This window comes from Microcaecilia unicolor, chromosome 3, assembly GCF_901765095.1.
Source record: "Microcaecilia unicolor chromosome 3, aMicUni1.1, whole genome shotgun sequence".
Taxonomy (NCBI): domain Eukaryota; kingdom Metazoa; phylum Chordata; class Amphibia; order Gymnophiona; family Siphonopidae; genus Microcaecilia; species Microcaecilia unicolor.
The window spans coordinates 15,806,186-15,831,768 of record NC_044033.1 but is presented as its reverse complement, the minus strand read 5'-3'; the positions used below and the strand labels follow the sequence as shown (position 1 = coordinate 15,831,768).

The window sequence follows — 25,583 nt, the reverse complement described above, 5'->3', positions numbered from 1 at the left end:
GCAGGTACAGGGGGAGTTGGCAGCCTGTATGTGGGTGGCTGGAGGACATATTGGTTTGTATGACCTGTGAGATGACATGGCAAGTAGGTGGGGAGCAGCAGACCCCTGAATAAGCTGAGAGGGCTGAACTTAGGACCCAAAGTAGTGAACTGGATTGGAAACTGGTTGACCGACAGGCGACAGAGGGTGGTGGTAAATGGAAACTGGTCGGGGGGAAAGAAGGTAAATAGTGGAGTGCCTCAGGGGTCAGTACTGGAGCCAATTCTGTTTAATATATTTGTGAGAGACATTGCTGAAGGGTTAAAAGGAAAAGCTTGCCTTTTTGTGGATGATACAAAGATAGCCAATAGAGTTGATACTCCGGAAGAGAGTAGAAACCATGAGAAGAGATCTCCAAAATTTAGAAGAACACTCAAAGATCTTTAAGTTAAAATTTCATGCCAAGAAGAGCAAAGTGATGCACTCAGGGCACAGAAATCCAAAGGAGATGTGCCAGATAGGAGGAGAGGGATCTTGGGATGATGGTGTCAGAGGATCTCAAGGTGATGAAACAATGCGACAAGGCCAGAAGGATGCTAGGCTGAATAGAGAGGGGTATGACCAGCAGAAGAAAGGAATTGATGTCCCTGTACAAGTTGTTGGTGAGGCCTCGCTTGGAGTATTGTGTTCAGTTTTGGAATCTGGATCTTACTATGGACGTAAAAAGTCTTGAAGTGGTTCAGAGAATAGCAACGAAAATGGTATGGGGTTTGCATCTCAAGACATTTGAGGACCTGAACATGTACACCCTGGAGGAATGGAGAACCAGGGGTGATATTATACAGATGTTCAAATATTTGAAAGGTATTAATTTCCAAACAAATCTTTTCCAGAGACGGGAAGATGGTAGAACTAGAGGACATGAATTCAGGTTTCAGGGGGACTGCTCAGGAATAATATCAGACTATCTAAAGTCTGCAATGACCTGTTCCTACTCCATCCTCATCCTCCTCGACCTATCCGCCGCTTTTGACACTGTCAATCACGATTTACTTCTTGCCACACTGTCCTCATTTGGGTTCCAGGGCTCTGTTCTCTCCTGGTTCTCCTCTTATCTCTCCCACTGTACCTTCAGAGTACACTCTCATGGTTCTTCCTCCACCCCCATCCCGCTCTCTGTTGGAGTTCCTCAGGGATCTGTCCTTGGACCCCTTCTTTTTTCAATCTACACCTCTTCCCTGGGCTCCCTGATCGCATCTCATGGTTTCCAATATCATCTTTATGCTGACAACACCCAGCTTTATCTCTTCACACTAGACATCACTGCCGAAACCCAGGCCAAAGTATCGGCTTGCTTATCCAACATTGCTGCCTGGATGTCCAACCGCCACCTGAAACTGAACATGGCCAAGACCAAGCTTATTGTCTTCCCACCCAAACCCACTTCCCCTCTCCCTCCACTCTCTATCTCAGTTGATAACACCCTCATCGCCCCCATCTCATCTACCCGCAACCTCGGAGTCATCTTCGACTCCTCCCTCTCCTTCTCTGCGAAATCCAGCAGATAGCCAAGACCTGTCGCTTCTTCCTCTATAACATTAGCAAAATTCGCCCTTTCCTCTCTGAGCACACCATCCGAACTCTCGTCCACTCTCTCATTACCTCTCGCCTTGACTACTGCAACGTACTCCTCGCTGGCCTCCCACTTAGCCATCTATCCCCCCTTCTGTCCGTTCAGAACTCGGCTGCACGTCTTATCTTCCGCCTGGACAGATATACTCATATTACCCCTCTCCTCAAGTCACTTCACTGGCTAGTAGGTTAGTAGGAGAAGCTTGAACTGTATACGGTACCTGATCGGAAGCCAGTGAAGTGACCTGAGGAGAGGGGTGATATGAGTATATCGGTTCTGGCGGAATATGAGACGTGCAGCAGAGTTCTGAACAGACTGAAGGGGGGATAGATGGCTAAGTGGGAGGCCGGTGAGGAGTAAGTTGCAGTAGTCCAGGCGAGAGGTAATGAGAGCGTGGACGAGAGTTCGGGTGGTGTGTTCACGATTAAGTACACTATATTTCTCGATTCACAAGGTGTTATCCCTCTTGATTTTATCGCTTGGTTTGTATTGGCAGGACATCTCATGCAATTTGACTTAGATGTACTGAACATAAATTGCAGTTAATGAATGAAGTTTATCGCCGTGCCATTAATACAACATTGGTTACTGAAAAAAAAAAATATATATATATATTATATATTGTTGTATTTTTAAGCGCACAGAGTTTGAATTTGTGTATTGTGCTTTTTGAATTTTAGTAAATATATGTCTGCTTCTACAAATGTATTCATGAAATGTTCCCACATCTCTTTGGTAATGTCAGTATCTGCTTTCCTCATGAGATTTTCTTAGGTAGACTGTGAAAAATATATCCACCCAAAAATATTTTGGTTCCCCCCAGCCCTAAGATTCTTTCTCATGGCCTGGATAGATCTGATCTTTTTTATTATTATTTCTTCTTTCTTCCTTTTATCTTTTATCTCTTTCACATTCTTAATTTTACTCATGGCTGGAACTTACAAGCTTTAAGGGCTGATAATGTAAAAGGGTTAAAGTTTGGGGTACAACATGTAGTGCCTCTGTATGATATACATTTTATTCTGTGTCTTTTTTCTGCTTGTTTCGAAGATTAGTGAGGAGACATGGTTGAGCTCTCCATTCAACACTATTTTGTTAATCCCCACAGGAAGGTAACTATTATGGAAGACCCAGAACAGAATATTCACCTGAAGAACCTCTCTCTGCAGCAGGCAGCCAGTGAAGAGGAAGCACTGAACCTGCTTTTCTTAGGAGACACCAACAGGATGATTGCAGAGGTGGGAAAATAATCCTTGCTCATGCATTAAGCTGTGTTTGGTAGTAAAATGTTCATTTTAAATACTTTTTCTAATAAAATTTACTGCTGATGAAAGTGTCAGAGCCAAAATTTTGGACATTGATGTGGTCTACAGTGCAAGTATGCTACAGAATATAAATAGAAGCAGTTTAAAAGGACAAATCAAAAGGCAAGGACAAATCAAACTCGGGTATACATATAAAATATCGCATAACATGCAAAATGAGTTTATCTTGTTGGGCAGACTGGATGAAGCGTACAGGTCTTTTTCTGCCGTCATTTAGTATGTTACTATGTTAATTTCTAGATTATTCACAACACTCAACCAGGTGCCTGAACCCACTTGAAAAACTGGAAGATATGTTTGCCCAGCTAGATTTCTCTTTAGATTTTGCTGGGTTCTCTTTAGATTTTGCTGGGCTTATTTGATATATAGATTGCTCTTTAGTGTCAAATGTGTTTGTGGTTTCATTAGTGTAGAAAACTCTTCACTGGAAGCATGAGCAAAACCACCAATTTGTTTTACAAAGATCTTGCTTATCTGGGAATACAATACCGAATAAAGAATGGTTGTTTTTATTTTTAAAGCGCTTTAAAGGTCAGGATTAGCACGTGAAGGGAGTAAAGTTAGGGGCCCTTTTACTAAGCCGCATAAGCATATCTATGAAGCAGTGATAATGAAACAGGAGCCCTTCATTAAGGCATGGTTATGAGAGATACAGTGGGTCTATAACATGAGTGTATGGTTTGATATATAATAATTTCTTCTTCTTTGGAAAAGTTTATTATTTATTTATTTATTTTACTTATTTATTTGTTACATTTGTGCCCCACGCTTTCCCACTCGAGGCAGGTTCAGTGCGGCTTACATAGTAATGGGGTTACAAGGTATTGCAGAGAGAGTACAAGCTGTGGTATAACAAATTAACGATGGAGATATGCAGATAGATGGGATGGGTAAGTAAGAAGGTTAGGAGAGGCAGGGGCATAGGAGTTTTAATAATCAGTGAACATTTAGGTTAATTAGGACATTCAGCACTGTCAATCCCCTATTGATATTTAATTTGCTGAAGCCTGAAAGGCGTTTTTACGGGGGCTCCTTATCCCCTATCCTATTGATAACGTTTAAAAACCAGACTAACCAGTATAAATAACTATTTTCCAAAATAACCCTTCACGTGTTGTTGTATAACGTCAAATTTCATTCTCAGTGGCACAGAAACTATACATAAAAGTTTATTGCTAGTTATAAAACTGCAAACACAAAATAATAGTTCCTAATGACACTCAGTAGACTGAACTTGTTATTAAACTGTTTTTGAATGTGCAATTTTTATAATACTAGGTTTAAAAGAATCATATACAGGCACATGGCAAGCTAAGAGCCACCTTAAAGGTGGATATAGGATTTAGCATACTCAGAACAATTGTTCCATTCTAAGAACATATAACAATATTAGGGGACCTTTAACTAAGGCGTGGTAGGCCTAACACAGGCCCACCGTGTGGTAAAAGGGCCCTATGTATAAGTTCCTATGTATAAGAGGAGGTTTTCTTTTAGACCTATGATTATAAGTCGTAGCTCAAAGTATTGCCAGTGGCATAGCGTTATGAAAGGTCTAAGATCTTTTTTATTTGAGTGAGAGTATCTAGCCCTCTTTTTTGTAGAATATAAGATGTGTCATGTTGGGTCAGACCAAAGGTTCATCAAATTCAACATCTTGCTCCAGCAGTGGCCATTCTAGGTCACTCCATTCCTTGTTGCTTGTTCACTCTTGGGGATAAGCACTGACTTTCTCAAGCCTGCCTGGCTAATAATGGCTTATGAACTTTTCCTTCAGGAATTTGTTTGATGTGGTCAAAGCATCTAGTACACTCAGATGCTTTGACCACATTTTCTGGTAATAAATTCTACATCCTGATTGCATGAAGTGAAGATAATATTTTCTCTAATTTGTTTTAAATCTATTACCTGTTAGTTTCATGGAGTGTCCTCTAGTTCTTGTACTGTTTGAAAGAGTATACAACCATTTCCTGTTCACCTGTTCTACCCACTAATGGTTTTATAGACCGTCTCATATTCTCTTTCAGTCATTTCCTCTCCAAGCTGAAGAGCCCTCACCTGTTTGCATTTTTCATATGGGAAATTTTCCATTCCATATATCATTTTGATTGCCTGTCTCTACCTTTTCCAGCTCTGCTCTATATTTGTTTTGAGACAGAATGACCAAAAATGCAGATAGTATTCAAGTTGTGATCTCACCATGAACATAGGCAGAAACTCTAGAATTTGATTGGAGACCAGAAGATAGAGTAACACTGGTTAGGTATTGGGAATGGAAGTGGGAGTGAGGAATTGGGGGATAGTGGAAACTAAGATTAGGGAGAATAATGGGGGTGAGGTTACTTGGTAAGAGGTATGCAGGGGTATGAGTTCAGAAATATGGGAAGGGAGATGATTTGGAGGACATGGAGGGTTTGAGGGGAAGGATTCGGATGCAGTTAAAAGAGCTACCTGTAGGGTGAGTGACAAAGGAAGGGTTGAGTCTTTGAAGGAGGTGAGAGAGAGAGAGTAGAAATGAGAGAAGCAAAAGGGGGAATAGAAGTCTGGATAGAGGAGTAAGACATAAAGGGACTGGAGGTAGAGTGGGGATGAATGGAAGAGAAGAAGCTGTTGCTGGTGAGGGGATAAGAGACAGAGAAAGGTACATAAGGCTTGGATAAGGATGAGTGCAGAGGGTAGGAATGGGGAATTAGAATATGGGTGAAAGACAGAGGGAATAGGAGGCTGGGGAAGGAATGAGACAAGGATGGGAAATAGGAGTACTAGGGAAGAAGAGTAGGAAATGGAAAGCTGCTAAGTAGATGAAATGAAAAGAGGGAGACTGAAGGTTGGAGGATGGGCATGTGTATGTTAAAAAATGATAGTCCTCTATTCTAAAGGTCATAGTGGATTACAAGGCAGATAAGAGAAATGGATAAAATAGATGAAACAGAAGGATCAACATTAGAGATGGATGCAGAGGAGGAAGGGAAGAAGACAAGGATGGGAAGAAACAGAAAACAGAAATGATATATTGGAAAAGAACTTAAGAGAAAACCAACAAGAAGACGTTGTTAAAAGACACCAGGACTGACCTATTTAGAAAATAAAGTGATCAGACAAGAAAGATACCTTCTGGTGTGGTACCATTCTTGCTGTTTGAGCACTGATATCTGCATGGCTCATATCGGAAGACTGGCTCCAAGATGGGGTACAAAAGCAAAAGTTGACCTGGGCACTACAACCTTTTGAGCTGGCCCTGGCAACACGACTGAGAAAGGCATCAGATTTCTTTAATCAGGACATGTGATATCTTGGTTGGGGGAAAATACTGTGCTTCAGTGTGTTTGGTTAATGTTAATAAGTGGCACCATGTGCATGATGATATTCAAGATGAGAACCTTGATTGTTTGTCATACCAAATCCTAGTGATTCAGTGTTGTAGGACTGAATAATAGTTTCCTCTGTCCAAAGGTTATGTGCATGTACCTAGAGTAGGTAGGAGGGGGGGAGGAGGAGTTGTGATTATTAAGGTGGGCCCAAGGCAGCTACTCCTTTTGATCATAGGTAAAAGTGGCCCTGAAAGTGATTAAGGAATTGCATCTTTCAAACTAACTTCCCCTCTCTCCTAATCATGGACCCACAGAAAGCTCATACATACATACCAACACATATACATAGGCATGCACAAATGTATACACATACATGCATTTACATATAAGGATTTGGAAATAATTCTGTTAGTTATGCTCCTCATGCTTTTTCCTCTTGTTTTTATTTGCAATTAAATATATATACAAGCAAAACTGTGGAAAAAATATATATAAAAGCAAAACTGTGGAAAAAAGACTGGAAGCGGTGCAAAGAAAAGCTATAAAAATGGTATGGGATTTTCGTTGCAAACCATACGAGGAGAGACTTGCTGACCTGAACATGTTTACCGTGGAGGAAAGAAGAAACAGGGGTAACATGATACAGACGTTCAAATATTTGAAAGGTATTAATCTGCAAACGAACCTTTTCCAGAGACGAGAAGGTGGTAGAACTAAAGGACATGAATTGAGATTGAAGGGGGGCAGACTCAAGAGTAATGTCAGGAAGTATTCTTCACGGAAAGGGTGATAGATATGTGGAATACCGTCCCATGGGAGGTGGTAGAGGTGAAAACGGCAATGGAATTCAAACATGCATGGGATAAACACAAAGGAATCCTGTTTAGAAGGAATGGATCCATGGAATCTTAGCAGAGATTGGGTGGCAACTCTGGTAATTGGGAAGCAAAACCGGTGCTGGTCAGACTTCTACAGTCTACGCCCTGATCGTAACTGAATAGATATGGATGGGCTGGAGTGTAAATTTTAAGGGGCTTCGATGTTATCTTCAGAACTTTTAGTACAAGAACAGTGCGGGGCAGACTTTTACAGTCTATGCCCTGAGAAAGGCATGGAGAAATCAAACTTGGGTTAGTATCAAATACCTGTAAAATGAGTTTATCTTGTAGGGCAGACTGGATGGACTGTTCAGGTCTTTATCTGTCATCATTTACTATGTTACTATGAAATATATAAGGCTAATGTTACAGGAAATTAAACATCTAGCAATAACAATACCTGATGATAAACTCCATTATTGACTGTCCCTGCGTTATTCACCAATTTTTCACTGAAATTGGATAAAATTGCAGAATGGCTGTCAAAGAATAAGCATAAAGTAAATCCCAGAAAGCAGGTGCTATCCTTCTCCTGGTACTAATACAAAAAATCCTTTGGTCTCTGGTATATAAATGTAACAAATATCCAAACCAGGACAAAAAGTTACCAAAATTCAAAAAAAATCAATCAAACAAAAATTCACAGCATAGGCTACCAAGAGTATTAATGTGTATTCAAATTTTTTTGAGAATACCCTCAGAATTTCCACTCACTGCTTCAAGTGATAATATCACTGCCTGGTGGTTCAGCACATTGTTCATTGGGTAATTCTTTTTATATATTTTGTGCTGGTTCAGGTGATACTAATCCTTGATTCACCTTCTATTAAATGTGATATAAGTGTAACCAATAGCCAATGCTGTTAACAATATAGTCAATGAATTCACATGCACTTATCTTGTAATTTGTGAGTGCTCCATCTTGTTGAGTCATGACAAGAGAATATCCAATATCCTATATTCCTATAGGGGGAGACTATTTTTTCCCTACTTCCCGTACTGTCCTGCTCTGCCCACCCTCCCCCACTTGAGTGCCACGTCTCTTCTGGGCCTGCCCACCCTTTGAACGGTCTGACATCTCTTCCCTTCAACCTTCCTCCTCCAGTCAAGTCTCTCTTCCCCCCTCCCAGTGAGCCCTTCATCTCTCCCTCTTGCCCACTCTCCTCTGTAGCCCCAGGCCCCTGTACTTCTCAAGTAGTGGCAATGATTAAGAAGGTTTTCCGCCAGCATCGAGGCCTCTTCTCAGGTGCATTCCCCCTACGCAGACAACAGGAGTTGCATCAAAAGTCTCTCATTCCCCCCTCCCAGTGAGCTCTGCATCTCACCCACTGTCCTCCATAGCCCCAATCCCATGTACCTCTCGAGCAGCGGCCATGATTAAGAATGTTTTCCTACAGTGTTGGGGCTTCTCAGGCATGTCCCACCTATGCTAACAACAGGAAGTTGCATCAAAGTAGATGAGATGCTGCAGAGAAGAGGGCAGGTTCTGATGCTAGTGGAAAACTGTCTCAATTGCCAGTACCAGAGAGGTACAGGGGCCTGGGGCTACAGAGAGCTGGCGAAAGGGAGAAGGAGAGATGCAGGATTTGCAGGGGAGGGAAGAGAAAAAGAGACATAATGAGGAAACAGTAGTGGTTTGGGTGGCAGCGGGAGAGAGGTCAGGATTTGCCGCAGCACCCCTCAGAGTTCACTGCGGTGCATCAGGGTGCCGCAGCAAACTGCTGACCTAAGGAATATTTTGTTTTATCCCTTCCTGCCTATTATGTCTTCCTATATATCTGATTGTAATTTTGGTCCCTTTTATTGATTTCCTTAATTTTGTCAGTATTTGCCCTGTCTTTATGAATTCATTATTGAAAACTGCATCACGCCATGGCCGGATGCTCTCAGTCTACATCCTTAAGGGGCCTGGTATTAGTTTTCCTCCTACTTCTGATGCCCCCCTAATATCTGATTCTCACTAATGCCTCCCCAATATCATATCACTGTCCTTAAATTTGACTTCCCTCCCAATGCCTTCCAATATCCAGTCACACTGATGTGCCTCGACATAAATACATAAGTATTGCCACACTGGGACAGACCAAAGGTCCATCAAGCCCAGCATTCTGTTTCCAACAGTGGCCAATCCAGGTTGCAAATACCTGGCAAGATCCCGAAAAAGTTCAATACATTTTATGCTGCTTATCCCAGAAATAAGCAGTAGATATTCCCAAGCCAAATTAATAATGCTTTGTGGACTTTTCCTTTAGGAAGCCATCCAGACCTTTTTTAAACCCCACTAAGCTAACCGCCTTTACCACATTCTCTGGCAACGAATTCCAGAGTTTAATTACACGTTGAGTGAAGAAAAGTTTTCTCCAACTCATATTAAATTTACTACTTTGTAACTTCATCGCATGCCCCCTAATTCTAGTATTTTTTGAAAGAGGAAACAAACGATTCACGTCTACCTGTTCCACTCCACTCATTATTTTATAGACCTCTATCAGATCTCCCCTCAGCCGTCTTTTCTCCAAGCTGAAGAGCCCTAGCTGCTTCAGCCTTTCCTCATAGGGAAGTAGTCCCATCCCCTTTATCATTTTTGTCGCCCTTCTCTATACCTTTTCTAATTCCACTATATATTTTTTGAGATGCGGCGACCAGACTTGCACACAATATTTGAGTTGCAGTCCAACATGGACCGATACAAAGACATTATAACGTCCTCACTTTTGTTTTCCATTCCTTTCCTAATAATACATAACATTCTATTTGCTTTCTTAGCTGCTGCCGCACACTGAGCAGAGGGTTTCAACGTATCATCAACAACGACGCCAAGATCCCTTTCTTGGTCGGTGACTCCTAATGTGGAACCTTGCATTACGTAGCTGTGGTTTGGGTTACTCTTTCCTATATGCATCACTTTGCACTTGCTCACATTAAACGTCATCTGCCATTTAGATTCCCAGTCTTGTGAGGTCCTCTTGTAATTTTTCACAATCCTCTCGTGATTTAACAACTTTGAATAACTTTGTGTCGTCAGCAAATTTAATTACCTCACTAGTTACTCCAATCTCTAGATCATGTATAAATATGTTAAAAAGCAGCTGTCCCAGCACAGATCCCTGGGGAACCCCACTATCTACCCTTCTCCATTGAGAATACTGACCATTTAACCCTACTCTCTGTTTTCTATCCTTTAACCAGTTCTTAATCCACAATAGGACACTACCTCCTATCCCATGACTCTCCAATTTCTTCTGGAGTCTTTCATGAGATACTTTGTCAAACGCCTTTTGAAAATCCAGATACACAATATCAACCGGCTCGCCTTTATCCACATATTTGTTCACCCCTTCAAAGAAATGTAATAAATTTCCCTTCATTAAATCCATGTTGGCTTTGTCTCATTAATCCATGCGTTTGAATATGCTCTGTAATTTTGTTCTTTATAATAGTCTCTACCATTTGCCCGGCACTGATGTCATGGATCCCCTCTGGAACCTTAATATCTGCGTTACATGGGCTACCCTCCAATCTTCTAGTACCACACTCGATTTTAAAGATAAATTGCATATTACTAACAATAGTTTCGAAAGTTCAATTTTGAATTCTATCATTACTCCGGATTGAATACCACCCGGTCCAGGAGATTTGCTTCCAAATTGCCCCATTATATCCTCAAGGTTTATAGAGATTTCATTCATTCTGTCCGACTAATCAGCATTGAATACCATTTCTGGCACCGGTATCTCTCCCAAATCTTCCTCAGTGAAGACCGAAGCAAAGAATTCATTTAATCTCTCCGCTATGGCTTTGTCTTCCCTGATTGCCCCTTTTATCTCTCGGTCATCTAGCGGTCCAACCGATTCTTTTGCCGGCATCTTGCTTTTAATATACCTAAAAAAAGTTTTACTATGTGTTCTTGCCTCCAGCGCAATCCTTTTTTCAAAGTCCCTCTTTGCCTTCCTTATCAGCGCTTTGCATTTGACTTGACATTCCTTATGCTGTTTCTTATTATTTTCAGTTGGTTCCTTCTTCCATTTTCTGAAGGATTTTCTTTTAGCTCTAATAGCTTCCTTCACCTCACTTTTTAACTACGTCGACTGTTGTTAGATCTTCCGTCCTCCTTTTTTAATACATGGAATATATTTGGCCTGGGCTTCCAGGATGGTATTTTTGAACAACATCCGCACCTAATGTAAATTTTTGACCCTCACAGCCGCTCCTCTAAGTTTTTTTTTCACCGTTCTTCTCATTTTATCATATTCTTCCTTTTGAAAGTTAAACGCTAATGTATTGGATTTCCTGTTTATACTTTCTCCAAAGCTAATATCAAATCTGATCATATTATGATCACTGTTATCAAACGGCCCCATCACCATTACCTCCCGCACCAGATCATGCGCTCCACTAAGGACTAGGTCTAGAATTTTTCCTCCTCTTGTTGACTCCTGTACCAGCTGCTCCATAAAGCAGTCCTTGATTTTGTCAAGGAATTTTTCCTCCCTAGCATGCCCCAATGTTACACTTACCCAGACAGTATCAGGGTAATTGAAATCACCCATTATTTATTTATTTATTTATTTATTTATTGTTCGCTTATATCCCACATTTTCCCACTCATGCAGGCATAATGTGGCTTACAAAACATGAAATAAAATTACAGAATAGGAAGCTTAGAAAAGTATACAAGGAGTAAGCAGGGGGAAAAGCATCTAACAGGGTGAACTAGCGTGTTGCCCAGTTTGTTAGCCTCCCTAATTTCCAATAACATTTCTACATCCATCTGTTCATCCTGGCCAGGCGGACGGTAGTACAATCCTATCACTATCCTTTTCCCCTTTACACATGGAATTTCAATCCATAGAGATTCCAAGATGTGTTTTGTCTCCTGCAGAATTTTCAATCTGTTTGATTTTTGTCCCTCCTTAACATATAGTGCTACCCCTCCACCTATTTTATCCACCATATACTACGATATAATTTGTACCCTGGTATGACAGTGTCCCACTGGTTATCCTCCTTCCACTAGGACATCTGATATACTTTCTGATGCCCCATTATCCAATCTCACTCCTGATGTCCCCTATCTGATCCTCCAGCGCCCTTCCAACATTATACCCATCCCTCCCAATGTCCCCCTAATATCTGATTCCCCATGCACCTCAAATATGTGATCTCCCTAAAGGGTCCCCTCTCTTCTCAAATCCCTCATCCTCCTATAGGGTCCGGACGTGAGGTAGTAATCCCTGGGGTCTAGAGAGGTAAGGGCAGGAGTGATCCCCAGTCCCTGCTGCCCCTGCCAGCACCGGGTTTATAACGGTGCTGGCAATCCTTAGTGGTAGTCTCATGGTACTATTTCTAGGGGTCAGGCTGCAGCTTAAACCCCATTGGTAGTACTGTGAGACTACTACTAGGGGTTGCCATTACCATTTTGAACTCTGTGCTGGCCTGGGTAAGAGTGATTGGGGATTGCTCCTATCCTGACCTCACTAGATCCAGAGATTACTAAAAGTAAACCTCAGGGGGTCTATGGGTAGGGGAGGGGGTTTGGGAGGAGAGGGGGGGGGCAATCACCATTCAGGGAGGATCTGATGTTAGGGGGCCTGTGGGAATTGGATATTAGGGTGCATTAGGAGGGAGGTATGTGCTGTGGGGATGTCAAGGGGGAAGGGGGAATTCATGTGCTGGCTCGTTTAAGAAGTGGCTCTGGAACATTGGGTGCAGTTTTGTAGCCCAGTGCTCTTGGGTTTTCCTACCAGGAACAACACAGCTTTTGGTATTCCCCGCAGGCTGTTGTTCAATTTACATAGTAATGGATGTTTTTTGTGCATTTGCATGCTTTGCGTTTCATTATTTTTTTCTTCCATGGTAAGTTAAATTAACGTATGTTACGGTAATATAATGTATGTTATTGTCCTTTTATGTTTATTTAACATTTTTATTCATCAATATCAATATACACTGTTATATCACAATACAGCTGTGCAGTCAACAAACACCTTTTTTTTGCATTATCCATTATTAGCACACATCATCTTTGTAACAATAATGAAGTTAACAGTGTGACAAAAATTCTTGCAAAAACTTGTCTCATTTTCAATTCTAACTTTTCATTATATTATTCCCCCAGCCTAAACTCCAACCCCTGTTCCCCTCCCTTCTTTGCTAATAAATTGCTCAATAATGTTATTACTTTTTAATGCATGTTAAGGGGTAAATAACATACATTCACTCTAATTCTATATATAGCACTCAAAATTGTGCATGCAAATATGGGCATGCACCCAATTTGCGCATGCAATTTAATTGATAAATGAGCTAATTAGCGCTGATAATTGGATGCTAATAATCAATTATCAGCACTCATTTGCATTAATTTAAATTTGTGTGCACATCTATAGGCGCTGGGAATTGCATGGATCCAAAAAAGGGGTACGGCTATGGGAGAAGCATGGGTAGATCAGGATCATTCCTGGAATTTGTGTGCAGTTTTACTGAATAAGGGAGATCAGTGCCTAATTTAGGCATGAGAATTTACACCAGGTTTTAGTTGGAGTAAATCCTTGCCCCCAACATTGGGTGTGGATCCCAGAACCAAACGCTATTCTATAAATGGTGCCCAACTCTGAGCGCCATTTTTATTGGCGCCCAAATTTGGGTGCCATTATATATAATTAAGTCCATTATGGCCAGAATGCACCTTAATAGCTACTACCCCCTTATTTTTCTGTTTCCTGTTTCTAGTTTTCTATCATATTGAGTTTTATTTGTTTTATTGTTACCACAGTGAATGACATGATTCAAAATAGCTGTATCAAAAATAGATAAATGAAATAAACCATCCTGCAAAGAGGATAGTACCTTAGTTTTGTATTTGAATTTACCAAGTTCCCATATTTGTAAACATATGAATCTGATTGAATGCTGGTTTATCTGTATCTGCAATTCTAATTTATAAAATTAAGGTATAGATGCAACTTCTTCACATAATAAAGAATCTTATAGACGAGAGTTATTTGGGTGCCACATGTGTGCAAATAAAAAGTTCAGAGCAATGAAGATTTCTGTGTAGCATCATTAAGGCTTCTTCCAGACATTCTGACTTGTGTTTGAAGTGGTTACAGGAAAATAAGTGCTTGTTTTTTTCCAATAGTTTGAATATGTGGTGATTATCCTCTAAGAAGAGAGAGTTCTGCATGCCATATTCATCATAAAAAATTACCCTTAGCACAGAATATGCTTGTAAAGATGTTTATGAAATGAAATAAAAGTGGGAGGGCGACCAAGGATTCCAAAGACTGAAAGGATATATAATATCCTTTTCTCTGTAAAGATGTTTAGAAATAACTGAGATTTTTATGTAGCTCCCATGGACACACAGAGCACTTAAAAAAAACTTAATAGAAAATACCATTCTCTAAGAAAAAGAAGAATTGCAAGTCTTCACAAGTGGGTGACATCATCTGACTAAGTTAAGTGTGGGAAAAATAGCTTCTATAGCTTCAGGCAACTTCTGAAAGCTTTTTTCAAATCCAGCCATAGAAGGGCAGTGTTTTCTATGCTGTGTCGTCACATGGGCCTCCTTAGTTGTTGTTTTCTGTGAAGCCAAGATGCAGTTTAGATGCTAAATTTCTGGTTTTATGTGTTTTGGCACTGCACATGAGGGCTTTCATCCCCTTTATTACTGTTAGCTATGTTTTTTTGACCATTTCAAAATATTTCTCCTGTTTATCCATGTTCACGTTTGTCACCCCCCTTTTTGATGTCCCAGAAGAAAGCTGCCAGAAACTTTAAAAAATGTGGGCAACAAGGCTACACTGTATCCAAAGCAAATAAACTCATAACTGGTTCTTGCAGTGCTTTGTTCACGATCATGAACCTTCTCAATGCCATTTCTTTTCCCAGATGAAAGATTCATGGTTAAGAAGAATAAAGAGAAAGACTATCCAGTATTTCTAAGTCTGATCCAGCGTCATCATCATAAGATGTATTGATCTCAGAAAGTATAGTAACTGCACTGGAAGCTGATGATACATTAGTGTCTGTCTTCCTTAATGTTAAACATCTGTATATGCCTTTGGTTCAGACATCGATGATACCTGCTCAAAGAAGAAGGACTTGATTCTTCTTCATAGACATAAAAGGTTATTGATATCATGCATCAAGCAGAGGCAAGAAGCATTGGCAATGGTCCTTGTCAGAGCATGTAGTTGAGAATGCAAATATTAGCAGCTGCTGTACCTTACTAAGCTTTCTCAGATGGAAGAGTGCTCATTCTGTTTGAAGTCATTGGGGGTGCAGTAGCCTCTAGTAACCTGGGACTAGATCACTAGTGCTTCTGAAGTGACTTAGGAAGATGTAGTCTCACCTACATCCTCTTTGACCTTGATATCAGTAATATTCAAGGAAGAGGGAAACCCATGAGAGGCTCAATTGACACTTTACTGAGTCTGATGCTTTGGCATTGAAAAAGGGTCATGCAGTTAATCCTCAAGACACATGCTTTACCTGGAAGTCTTTCATCGATGCTTGGGCATCTGTCAACTGTCCTGATGTCAATTTTGAGTATGTTGGTGAGGAAACATCTCTGAGGCATCAAATTACATTAGTGTTTAGATGCTTACAATCAAGAGCTATCCCCAAGGAGACCTTGATTACTAGCCAGGCACAGATCCAGATTTCTCTATGGGGTACTTAACTGAGTCATAGTGTTCTTTGGATACAAATTATGAGCTAGAAGATTTCTGTGAAGAGATGAACTCAACTAGCTTCCCCTCAGACCTCTGTCCGCCAGAGAAAAGTCCCCTCCAAAATACCTCTTCTTCACAGATTTTATTAAGGAAATGGCTAACACCATTCCATGTACATAAGACATAAAGAAAGAGCCCAGGGCAGAAAAGTTGGATGTCTTTCAGCTACCCCCTTCCCTACCAGGAGGACATATGATACCGAGGGACACACTTGATGTTTTTGAGATGGCATTTCTGCAGTGGCCATTACAGCTCATAGAGACTCACAGCTATGAGTTTCAGATCTCTGTTATTACCTACAGCAAAAGTTCACTGACATGCCATATGAATAAGTTAGTCTTTTGAAGATAAGGTCAAAGAGGCCTTTATCAAAGAGAACTGCAAAACAGTCACTTCTTTATTCCAGACCATCTCCAACACATCTTCTCTTCATCTAGGAGGTTTGTGAGTGGGGGCCACATGAGACCTTACTACTCTAAAAGTGTCTTCTTCCGTCACTCCTGACTGACTCAGCTGGGGCCTCGTTTTTGTCAAACCCTCCCCCCCCCCGAAACCCCAAACTGGTCTTCAGCCAAAATCCAGGATGTTGTTTTGACTGCCTCCATGAGAACATAACCAGTATTTATACTAGATAGCCTTCCAGTAGGAGGGAGGCTAAGATTTTATATAAGAACAGGAGGAGAGTGGAAACAGAATCAGGCTCTTCAAGGAACAGACCAAGGACATTCAATGTAGAAATAAAATTTATTGAAAGAAGACTCGGCACGGTACCATGTTTTGTGGTCTTTAAAAATACCTTTGTTACCTAACAAAGGTATTTTTAAAGACCACAACATTTTAAGGCTTTACTTCTGAAGACTTTGACTACAAGGATTTTTTTATATACACATTTACCGAGACTCCTGAAGAAGGCACTTTCAGTGCTGAAACATGGTACCATGTTGATTCTTTTTTCAATAAATTTTATTTCTACATTGAACTTCCTTGATCTGTTCCTTGAAGAGCCTGATTCTGTTCCCACCCTCCTCCTGTTCTTGTGACTTTGCGTGGAACATTGTTGTTCTTTCTACTTCTGTGGTTTGGTCACTAAGATTTTATGTAAACTATTGGCTCATTATAACCTCCAGTCATTGGGTTGTACAAATTGTATGCGTACAAACTCTGTTTTTTCGACATACCACCAAATTGCTCTCTGTGAGTGTCTTGGTCAAACTTTCACTGTCAGGAAATACTTATCAAGGAGCTCTCCTCCTTCTTACAGATCAATGCAGTTGACCCATTCTACAAGGGGACAGAGGGTGGAGATTTTACTCCAGGTATTTCCTCCTCACAAAGAAAATGGGGGAATTTTATCCCATTCTAGACTTGAGGGCCTTGGACAAGTTTTTGGTTTGAGAAAAGTTCAAGATGGTTTCCGTGAAGGGGCATAATCGAACGGAAACGTCTATCTCCATGGGCGTTTATCTCCGAGAACGGGTCCGTGAAGGGGCGGACCGAACTGTATTTTCGCAAAAAATAGACGTCCATGTTTTATTCGACAATTTGTGAGCTGGGCGTTTTTGTTTTTCAGCGATAACGGAAAATGAAAGTGCCCAGCTCAAAAACGAATAAATCCAAGACATTTATTCGTGGGAGGGGCCAGGATTCGTAGTGCACTGGTCCCCCTCACATGCCAGGACACCAACCGGGCACCCTAGGGGGCACTTCTACAAAAACAAAAAAAAAAGGTAAAAGAACTCCCAGGTGCATAGCACCCTTCCCTTGTGTGTTGAGCCCCCCAAATCCCCCTCAAAACCCACTGCCCACAAGTCTACACCATTACTATAGCCCTAAGGGGTGAAGGGGGGCACCTACATGTGGGTACAGTAGGTTTCGGGGGGCGGTTTGGAGGGCTCCCATTTACCAGCACAAGTGTAACAGGTGGGGGGGGATGGGCCTGGGTCCACCTGCCTGAAGTCCACTGCACCCCCTAATAACTGCTCCAGTGACCTGCATACTGCTGCCAGGGAGGTGAGTATGATATTTGAGGGTGAAAAAAAAAAGTTGTGAAACGGCATATTTTGTGGTGGGAGGGGGTTTGTGACCACTGGGGGAGTCAGGGGAGGTCATCCCCGATTCCCTCCAGTGGTCATTTGGTCATTTAGGGCACTTATTGGGGCCTTATTCGTGGAAAAACAGTGTCCAGGAAAAGTGCCCTAAATTCTCGCTACAAACGCATATTTTTTTTCCATAATCGGTGAAAGGCGCCCATCTCTGATTGGCCGATAACCACGCCCCAGTTCCGGCTTCACCACGCCTTCGACACGCCCCCATCAACTTTGTCCGCATCCATGACGGAGTGCACTTGAAAACGTCCAAATTCGGCTTTCGATTATACCGCTTTATTCGTTTTTGTGAGATAAACGTCTATCTCCCGATTTGGGTCACAATATAGGCGTTTTTCTATTACGATTATAAGCAGGATAGGCACCTTGATTCCTTTCCTTCAAACGGAGACTGGTTATATTCTCTGAACCACAAAGAAGCCTTACACCTTTAGAGTGATATATTCCAGTCATTCAAACTAAGCTTAAGATGCTAGTTTTGACATATAAAGCATTTTATACATGTCTTCCTCATATTTGGGTAACTTATTAATTCATTATTGTCCCATTTGTACTTTGAGATCTCAGATTCAGAATCATCTGGTCTTACTCTCTGTGTTGCAAATGAGATTGGATTCTACTAGAGAATCAGCATTTTTTAAAGTCAAACACCAGCCATGTGGAATTCTTTGCTACAACATCTACAATTGTAATCTAACTTAGATAGTTTAAAAAGAATCTTAAGACCTACTTTTTTTCATTAGATTTTTCAGGTCCTTGGAATAATTGTGGCTCCTGAACAACTATATTTGTGTCCTTTTGTTTTGCTTATGATGTTAACGTTTTTATTTTATTAATTATATCAAACTGAAGCAATTGTAAACTTCTCTCTGTTTTTTTCAGAAGGGTGGTATAGCAAATAGAATAAATAAATTTATAATAGAAAGCCACCACTCTTTATATGTATTTAGGTCACACCGTTTTCAATAATAGCTCAAGATGAGTTACATTCAGGTCCACTAGGTATTAACCTGCCCACAGAGGCTTATGGTCTGTTTTTTACCTGGGACAATGGAAGATTAAGGGACTTGCCCAAGATCACTTGGACCAGTACTGGGATTTGAACTGGGTTTCCCTATTGTCAGCCCAGTGCTCTAATCACTACTTTACTCCTCCACATATATGGTGTCTAGCATCAGCTCCACCTATATCTGTACAGGGTCCGATATTCAAAGTGATTTAGTCAGCTGCTGACTGGTTAAATTGCATGGTTAGGGCTAGCCTCTAATATTCAGAGGCACTTAACCGGCTAAGTGCAGCTGAATATCAGCTGAATATCACGGTTAGCACTGAAAACAAAGCTGGCTATATTGGGGGCGGTCTTGGAATGGAGTTAACACTTGGCTGCTTATACTGATATTCAGCCCTTAAGCAGCCAGGTTTACCACATAAAAGTCTGTCCTATTTTTATGCGGTAACCCGTCGCTGCTTAAGTGTTGAATATCGACTTAAATGACATGTGTTAGCAAAATAATCGAATAGTCAAAGCTGAAGCCTGCATAGGCCCCAGCTTTGAATATCCGGGAATAACAACATCAGTGATGAGCAAGACTCTCACCGTCGATGGCTGAATATTGACCCCACAAATGTCTAGTCATGAGAGTCATGTACCTATGTAGACAGGGAAGGTATGTGTTTTCCTATATGCATGACTGGTTAGTCATGAGCCCATCTCAGGAAGGGGCTCAAGGATCAAGCCACATATCGTTCAAGACCATTCAGGTACTGGAGTCACCAGAGTACATCATAAATTATGCAGAGTTCCACTTTAGCCTGTCACTTTGGTTGGAATTTGTATGAGCTCTACTAAACACAACTCATTCAAAAGCCTGAATGTAACTTGCTTTGACATACTGAAAAAGGCATGAGCTAAATCTAGTATCCTTTCCGCTTCCCTTCTCCTGCCAGAAAGGATCACCAGCCTGGCATCAATGTTTCAGGAGATTTTAATGAGTAGACGTTGGTACTGAGCATGTTCAAGTTATCCAGCTAATACGCATAACTCTCCCAGTAAAATGAGACAAGCTCAGTGGACTCAAGCCACTCAGAACTTACAGGATTAGTCTTTGTCACCATAGTTCTCATGGATTTCCTGTTGTGGTAGATGGACCAATTATATCTGGTGAAAGGAGTTCCTTTCCAATTTCCTCTAGTGCAAATTGTCCTCACCATACATGCTTCCAAACTGGGCTAAGGAGCCCACGTAAAACTTGAGGTTTTGGTCTGCCTAGGACAGACTTCATCAGATAAATTTCCTGAAACAAAGTGTAGTGCAGAATTTGAATTATTATTTCTAATGCATCTTTATTCAGGGCAGAGTACAAAAATACATACCTAAAACAGCTTAACAAAAACACATAAACACAATAATATACAATTGCAAAGAAGACCATACTACAAAGTGCCAGTTCAGCAAAGAGTCCAAGCAATCTGCATCTACCCTTCAAGCAGAACTATCATAAGCTTTATACAAAAAAGGTTTTTTCAAACTTTTCTTAAATATAAACAAGCAGGTTTCATTTTTAAGCCACAGAGGCAGGCTATTCCACTCAATGGGTCTACGAATGGTGAATGTTCTAAAGGTGAACAGAGATCAACTAGTCAACAAAAGTATTGTAATCCAATCAGACAGTCAGGTGGCCATGTACTACCTTACATTACATTACACCTACATAGAATGAAGCTATTTTGGTCCTGGTGCTTACAAATGTGCAGAGTGTTTCTGATGTTACAGTGGGTGATCATTTGGCATCTAGCGATCACTGGCTGGTGTGGTTAAATATTAAGGCACATGAGGAGAGGGCTTATTCAAGATTGAAGTCCTAGACTTCCAAAGAACTAACTTTGCCAAGATGGGGACTATCTCAAGGAAGAGTTAGTTGGATGGGAACAGCTGAAGGAACTAGAACACCAGTGGGCAAAACTGAAAGGAGCTCTTTTAAAGGCGACAAACCTTCATGTTAGAAAAGTACGTAAATGTAAGAGGAAAAGAAGGCCATTTTGGTTCTCAAATATAGTAGTTGGAAAGGTAAGAGAAAAAAGGTTAGCCTTCATAAGGTACAAGACGACGCAGAAAGAGGAAGACGGGCAAAAATACCTAGAAAAACTAAGAGAAGCTAGAAAAGCTGCCAAGAAAGCAAAGAAGTAAATGGAAGAAAAGATAGCCAGTACAGTTAAACTGGAGGACAAGATATTTTTTATATATGTAAGCGATAGGAGGAAGTTTCAAAATGGCATAGTAAGGCTTAAAAGTGAAGGGGAGGAATATGTAGAAGCTGATAAGGATAAAGCTGAACTGCTTAACAATTATTTCTTTTCTGTGTTCATGAATGAAAGGCTGGGAGCAACGCTGCAGAAAACAATTACTAATGGAAATGGATGTGTGTAGACCAGAATCGATTTTCAGAAGACTCTGTTCGGAAGGAGTTAGCTAAACTAAAAATAGACAAAGCGATGGGGCCTGATGGGATACATTTGAGAGTGCTTAAAGAACTCGGGGAAGTTTTGGTGGCTCAGCTGTCTGACCAATGCTTCTTTAGATTCTGGATTGGTCCTAGAGGACTGGAGAAGGGCGGATATGATTCCTCTGCACAAGAGCCGAAGTAAGGTGGAGGTTAGGAATTACAGACTTTAGTCTGACCTTGGTGGTGAGTAAACTAATGGACAAAACAGAAAAAAAAAGCACAAAGGGCCTTTAAAAACGAAGGGAACAAAATTCTTTCACTGAAAAAAATAACTTTAATAATTTATTTATTTATTTATGGCATTTATATCCCACATTATTCCCACCCATGGACAGGCTCAATGTGGCGTACAATAGTCTATTAAGCAACATTAATACAAAATACAGGAATTAGCGTCAGAGAAGGGAAAGAGGAACAACAGGAGGGAGAGAGGGGAAGGTGACAATTTGTCGATGTGGCTGCCGTGGCTCAGAGGGATGTAACACCAGGAGGGCCCACAGCATATGCTCTACCGAAAAGGAAGGTCTTGAACCGCTTCTTAAAGGTCGGGTGATCTGGGGTGAATTTGACCACTTGGGGCAGTCCGTTCCAGGATTGAGTGCTAAGATAAGAAAAAGAGGAAGCATAGACAGTCTTATATTTGAGGCCACTGAGAGCTGGATAATGGAGATTGAGATACGTGCGAGCTGACTTGCGGGAGTTCCTGGGCGGCAAGTTAATGAGAGTGTCCATGTAAGCAGGAGCGTCTCCATAGATGATTTTGTGCACCAATACGCAGATCTTGAAAACGATACGGACTGTCCGTAGAATCCTCTCTTGTCATTGGCGTGACCCCTGACGCAGGTGCGGCAGCACCGAAACACGGCCCGTGTCGGGTCTTTCTTCAATCAAAGTTGATTATTAAAGTTATTTTTTCAGTGAAAGAATTTTATTCCCTTCGTTTTTAAAGGCCCTTTGTCCTGTTTTTTCTGTTTTGACCTTTTTTGTACTTTATTCCCTCTCTTTATTACACTAGAGTAAACTAATGGAAACACTTCTGAAACGAAGGATTGTGAGGTTTCTAGAATCAAATGGACTACAGGACCTGATGCAGCATGGTTTCACTAGAGGTAGGTCTTCCCAGACAAATCTGATTGATTTCTTTGACAGGGTGACCATATAGTTGGATATAGGAGGGGCGCTAGATGTAATGTACTTGAATTTTAGCCAAGCCTTTTACATGGTTCTGCACAGGCGACTGATAAATAAACTGAGTGCCCTTGGTATGGGTCCTAAAGTGAATGACTGGGTTAAAGACGGTTAAGTGGAAGGAGACAGGGTAGGGGTAAATGGAGCTTGCTCCATGGAAAAGGATGTTATCAATGGTGTACAACAGGGATCGGTCCTTCGGCCGGCACTTTTTAACATCTTTGTGAGTGTTATTGTGGAAGGACTGTCATAAGAACATAAGAGTAGTCATTCTGGGTCAGACCAATGGTCCATCTAGCCCAATATCCTGTTTTCCAAACCGTGGCCAAGCCAGGTCACAAGTACCTCAGAAACCCAAATCATGGCAACACTCCATACTACGAATCCCAGGGCAAGCAGTTGCTTCTCCATGTCTGTCTCAATAGCAGACTATGGACTTTTCCTCCAGGAATTTGTCCAAACCTTTTTTAAACCCAGATACACTAACCGCTGTTACCAGATCCTCCAGCAATGTTACAGAGCTTAATTATTCGTTGAGTGAAAAAATATTTCCTCCTATTTGTTTTAAAAGTATTTCCATTTAACTTCCTTGAGTGTCCCCTAGTGTCTGTACTTTTTGGAATGAGTTAAAAAATCGATTTACTTCGACTTATTCTACACCACTCAGGATTTTGTAGACCTCAATCATATCTCTCCTCATCCGTCTCTTTTCCAAGCTGAAGAGCCCTATTCTCTTCTGGTAAGGTTTATCTCTTTGCGGATGATACCAAACTCTGTAATAGGGTGGACACCCCGGAGGGTGTGGATAGGATGAGAAGGGATCTGGCGAAGCTTGAATAATTGTCCAGCAATTGGCAACTCAGATTTAATGCTAACAAATGCATGGTCATACACTTAGAATCCAAGAGACTGATATAGTATAGGGGGTGAAGTACTTCTGTGTACTAAAGAAGAGCGAGACTTGGGGGTGATTGTGTCAGATGATCTCAAGGTGGCCAAACAGGTAGAAAAGGCAACGGTCAAAGCAAGAATGATGCTCAGGTGCATAGGGAGAAGAATGGCCAGCAGAAAAAAAGAGGTTATAGTGCCCTTGTATAAGTCTCTGGTGAGACTCCATTTAGAATACTGGTTGCAATTTTGGAGACCGCACCTACAAAAAGATATAAACAGGATGGAGTCAGTCCCGAGGGCGGCTATAAAATTGGTCAATGGTTTCTGTCGAAAAGCATATGGGGACAGATTTAAGACTCTCAATATGTATACATTGGAAGAAAGGCGGGAGAGTGGGGATATGATAAAGACGTTTGAATACCTCTGTGGCATTAATGTACAGGAGGTGAGCCTCTTTCAAATGAAGGAAATCTCTGGAATGCGAGGGCATAGGAGGAATTTAAGAAGTCATAGGCTCAGGAGTAATCTAAAGAAATACCAATGCATGGAATCTTCTCCCAGTAGAGGTGGAGGAGACAAGGACTGTGTCTGAATTTAAGAAAGCTTAGGACAGGCATGTGGGATCTCTTAGGGAGTGGTGAAGATAGAGATTGCTGTGGATGGGCAGACTGGAAGTGCCATTTGGCTCTTATCTGCCATCACGGTTTCTATGTTTCTCTGTTTCTGTTTCAATTGCCTGTACTTGCTAATGGTATATGTACCTTGTTCTGTTTCTGTTCAGAGCTGAGTAAATAAAGGTTTAAAACAAGACCTGCTGCTGTATGTTTTGTACTGCTCTGAGGTGGATGTGAACCAGGCAGCCTAGGATATTAAGTCCGGTGCTCTAATCATTAAGCTACTCCTCCACGCAATACTAAGATGCAAAACATTTTGCCCTGCTCCAGGGGCAAAACCTATTGCACTCCAGAGTAGGGCAAAACATTTTGCAGTGCAGAATGGAGTGGATGAATAGCTTAGTGGTCAGAGTGTCTAGGGGTGACCTGTTCAAATCCTAATGCTGTTCCTTCTGATCTTGAGTGCATCACTTAACCCTCCATTGTTTTAGTTACAAAATTTGATTATGAGCCTGACAGAAGCTGAGCTCCTTCTGAAAAAGGTATAAATAAAATACAAATCAACAGTTTGAGCCCCAGGGCAGTGCAAAACATTTGGAGCTGCAAAATGTTTTGCACCCCAGGGTGGTGCTAAATGTTTTGGGGTGAAAAGTGTTTAGCCCTGCTCCAAGGCACAAATCTAGAGCTAAAGAGGCTGCATTGAAGAAATACAAAAGAATGCAAGAAGAGGATCATGGAAGAGATTACTGAAATAAACTCAAAGAAGTGATGAGGGAAATACAGCTAGCAAAATCGTAATTGGAAGAAAAAATGACTAAAGATGTAAAGAGAGGTGACAAGACCTTTTTCAGATATATTGGAGAAAGGAGAAAAGCTAGGATTGGAAATGGAAGACTGAAAGATGCTGAGAATAGTTATTTGGAGTGTGATGAGGATAAAGCAAACATGCTAAACAAATACTTCCCTTCGGTGTTCACGAAAGAAAATCCTGGAGGACACTGTCGGCTGCCAAGAGTATATCTGGAAATGGAATGGATATTGCACCATTCATAGAATAAAGCGTTTATAAACAACTTGAAAATCTGAAAGTGGACAAAGCTGTAGGTCCAGATGGGATACATCCCAGGATATTGAAGAAGCTCAGAGAAATCCTGGCAACACCTTTTAAGGATTTATTTTATAGATCTTTAGAGAAGGGAGAGGTTCCGCAGAATTGGAGAGAAGCGGCTGTGGTCTCTCTTCACAATGGCGAGGACAGGGAAGAAGTGGAAAACCACAGGCTGGTAAGCCTCACGCGAGTGTGGTATGAACAGTAATGGAGAACTAGTAATGGAGAACTTTCTAGAATCCAACAGGTTGCAGGATCTGAAGCAACATGGTTTTATCAAAGGAAAATCCTGCCAAACTAATCTGAATGATTT

The 25,583-nt window shown here is 41.2% G+C and overlaps 1 protein-coding gene across 1 annotated transcript in view; it reads left to right on the top strand.

The window, feature by feature from the left end:
- KIF6 (kinesin family member 6) overlaps positions 1–25,583 on the top strand; it is a 795,359-nt gene that overhangs the window by 242,024 nt on the left and 527,752 nt on the right. The window contains exon 6 of the mRNA XM_030195774.1: positions 2,721–2,850. Coding sequence (XP_030051634.1) covers positions 2,721–2,850 — 130 coding nt within the window. The remainder of the gene's footprint in view (positions 1–2,720; positions 2,851–25,583) is intronic.